This window comes from Mustelus asterias, chromosome 18 (genome assembly GCF_964213995.1).
Source record: "Mustelus asterias chromosome 18, sMusAst1.hap1.1, whole genome shotgun sequence".
Classification (NCBI taxonomy): Eukaryota; Metazoa; Chordata; class Chondrichthyes; order Carcharhiniformes; family Triakidae; genus Mustelus; species Mustelus asterias.
Genome location: NC_135818.1, coordinates 69,888,404 through 69,891,407, shown reverse-complemented (window position 1 = coordinate 69,891,407; position 3,004 = coordinate 69,888,404). Strand labels below are relative to the sequence as shown.

At 48.7% G+C, this 3,004-nt stretch overlaps 1 protein-coding gene across 1 annotated transcript; it reads right to left on the bottom strand.

Moving 5' to 3' along the window:
• Positions 1 to 999: 999 nt before the first annotated feature.
• LOC144506853 (protein FAM181A-like) lies at positions 1,000 to 1,845 on the bottom strand. Its single transcript, XM_078233210.1, has one exon. It carries the CDS (start codon positions 1,843 to 1,845, stop codon positions 1,000 to 1,002), a length of 846 nt encoding a protein of 281 aa, XP_078089336.1.
• Between the last annotated feature and the right edge of the window lie 1,159 nt (positions 1,846 to 3,004).

Here is a 3,004-nt window from a genome sequence, read left to right as displayed (position 1 = left end):
TAACATGTTATGACATTTTCACCGTTTCTCTTGGCTACAGAAAACGCCCCGAAACTTTGGAGCAAGTGTCGCCGATATACATTCACTCAGCTGCTCCTCCCGCAATGTGTGTGTGTGTTCGTTTGCCGACTATTGAAATTATTTTTGGTTTTCTTTTTAAACTTGTCCTCTGTTCAGTTCGACCTACTGATGCAAAGTTGGTTACCCCGCAAATGTTAATATTTGCCAGGTAACGATTGGAGCTTTACCTGTCCGGAGCTGGGTCAACATTCAAAATGGACAGGGCTGGATGGTTAGAATAACTCAGAAAAGACCAAAAGATGATTACCTGAGCAAGCACCAACACTCACACACATAAATACATATACACACATGAGCACCCCCCCCCTACACACACACAGCAGTCACACATGTACAGACGCACACGCATCTACCGATATACACACACACACGTACAGGCACACAGACATATCCACCCATAAATACACACACGTACAGACATAGACATACCCACCCATAAACACACACACACATACAGGCATATCCACCCATAAACACACACACACACACAGACATACCACCCATAAATACACACACACATATACCCACCCATAAATATACACACTAATACAGGTACAGACAGACATACCTACACATAAATACATACACACGCACCCACACACAGACATACCCAGCATAAATACACACGACACACAAGCAGCCCACAGACACATAAAATACATACACACAGAATTACATATACAGATCACATACAATTGAACTCATGCACACTTAAACACGCGTACGTGCACACAGGCAGAACATACACAGATATACACACACATCACATGCAAAGACACAAACACACACACATACATCCCGAAAACTGCTTGCTCAGTGAGTAAGTGAGTGGGATATAGATTGTAAACAGTCAGGTATCCCCAGCCTTATCCCTGTTCCTACTCTTTTAAGCCTCAGAGTCCACGCTGGTGTTGTAAATCAAAGAAAGCCGTACACATTGTACAGATGTGGAGGGACAGGGGGTTTAGTGGGGATGGGTTTCAAAACGACAGGTCTGTGAATTTTCTGAGCGTTTAAAGAGTCTTTGGAGTAAGCGTGGAGGTCGGCGGGCAAGTTGGCACCTTTCCTCCACATGCCAATGTCAGGGAGGGCGGAGTGGGGCAGGTCCATATGGCTCTGGTACAGGCGGTGGCCGTGGTACTGAAACGGACAGCAGCCGCACAGATCCATGCTGCGGGAGAGAGAGGCGAAGTGGAATTTGACCGGCTCCCTGTCACAGTCCCGCGGCAGCACCGGCGCTGCTGCTGAAAGCTGTTTGCCCGGGGTCGAGCACTCCTGAGCCGCCTTGCCTTCCAAGCCGGGGCCGGGCGGGGCCACTTGTTCCACCTGGAGCACATTGAGGGGCTGGAGGTTTTTGGTGGGCCGGGGTTCCTCCCAGAACGAGGCGGGGAGCTGTCTCTTCCTCATGGGCACCCCTTCGTGCCGGCTCAGCTGTTTGGCATCCCCGGTGGTCTCAGACTCCGTGCAGGGCACCTTGACCCCGGGGGCTTTGAAATGGAAGTGAGATGCCGCATGTTGCAGCATGTAAGCTCGGTTCTTGTCCTCCGACCCCCTCTTGGAGCTGGGGTCCAGCAGGCGGCTGGGGTGACACCGCGGGATCCGGGAGTATTTCTGGGAGAAGCGTTTCAGTTGCTTCTGGAGATATTTCCTGTGATCCACCGACCTCCGGCAGGGAGCCGATTTGTCCAGAGCTGCCTTGATGTCGCTGGAAGCCAGGTTGACAAAGTTCAATAAAGTTTTAACCTCGCTGTCCGCCGATGCCATAATCTCTGCCAAATTCACAGCATCCGTGCCTATTTACCACCAGAGGGGTCAGGCTGGGGGGCGAATTTCCCCCTCTCTCCCCAAGACTGGAAAGCAAAGAAACCAAGTCACCAATAATGGAATTATAGATCATTCACTCACCAGCAAGGCTGCTACAGGTGACCTACCGACTCCAATCGGTGCCAGATTGAAGAGCAGAGACCCCCCCTCCTCCCCCTCCCCCCACATTAAACAATGTCAACTCCTTTCGCTATTTCTCTAATATTCTATCCCATCATAAAACCATGTTCATCAATGTCAATCTAGACATTGTCTGAATTTCAGTAAGTACAACATTTTTGAACTGCTCCTTCCTTACTGACTTTTGTATTGCATTGATTTATATATACATGGAGGAGCCCAAGTATCATGATTTCTAGCACATCCATGGGAATTCATTCACTTCCAAGTAGCTTCCTTAATCAATTAATATCACTACATGAACAGAAAGGGACTTCTACTTCCGCCAGCATTTCTCTATTCTCCATCCCAAGTGCCTGTCTTCAGTATCAAACTTACCCACCGCCCCCCCCCCCCCCCCCCCACATACACACACACACACACTTCCCACATTTCTCTGGTCAGTGTATTCCTGGCTGGAACCCTGGTTGTGTCCCCTCCAGATCCACTAGCCCCAGTTAAATCAAGTAACACAGGACCCAATGTCCCGGACTCTGTGCCTTAATTGCACCACTAACCCTTGTTTCATCCCGCTTCCTCACCTCTCGGACCCCGCCGGAGAGCAGACCTTCAAAATTTCCTTCTATTTTCTCACTGGAGTAAGCTGAATGAATATCAACTGCCTGTAGTTAAGGCACTTCCAGACCAATCAGCAACTCCTCCTTAACACAATACATCCCAATCAGCCGCTGGGCTGGCTTGTCCCACATTCTTTTGTATCACAAATTGTTGTTATGGAAACGCAGGAGAGAGAGAGAGAAAAAAGCGAGCCAATAAGTACAATAATTTTCAATGCGATTTGCCCATTCTCTCTATCTCTCTCTCTCTCCTTCTCCCCCTCATCCCTTGCTATTAAACATGATGTGCGGATAATGTACAAAGACTTAGGGAAAGGGATTCACGAGAGAGAAGAAAAATAACTGAAGCTGTCTGGAGGCTT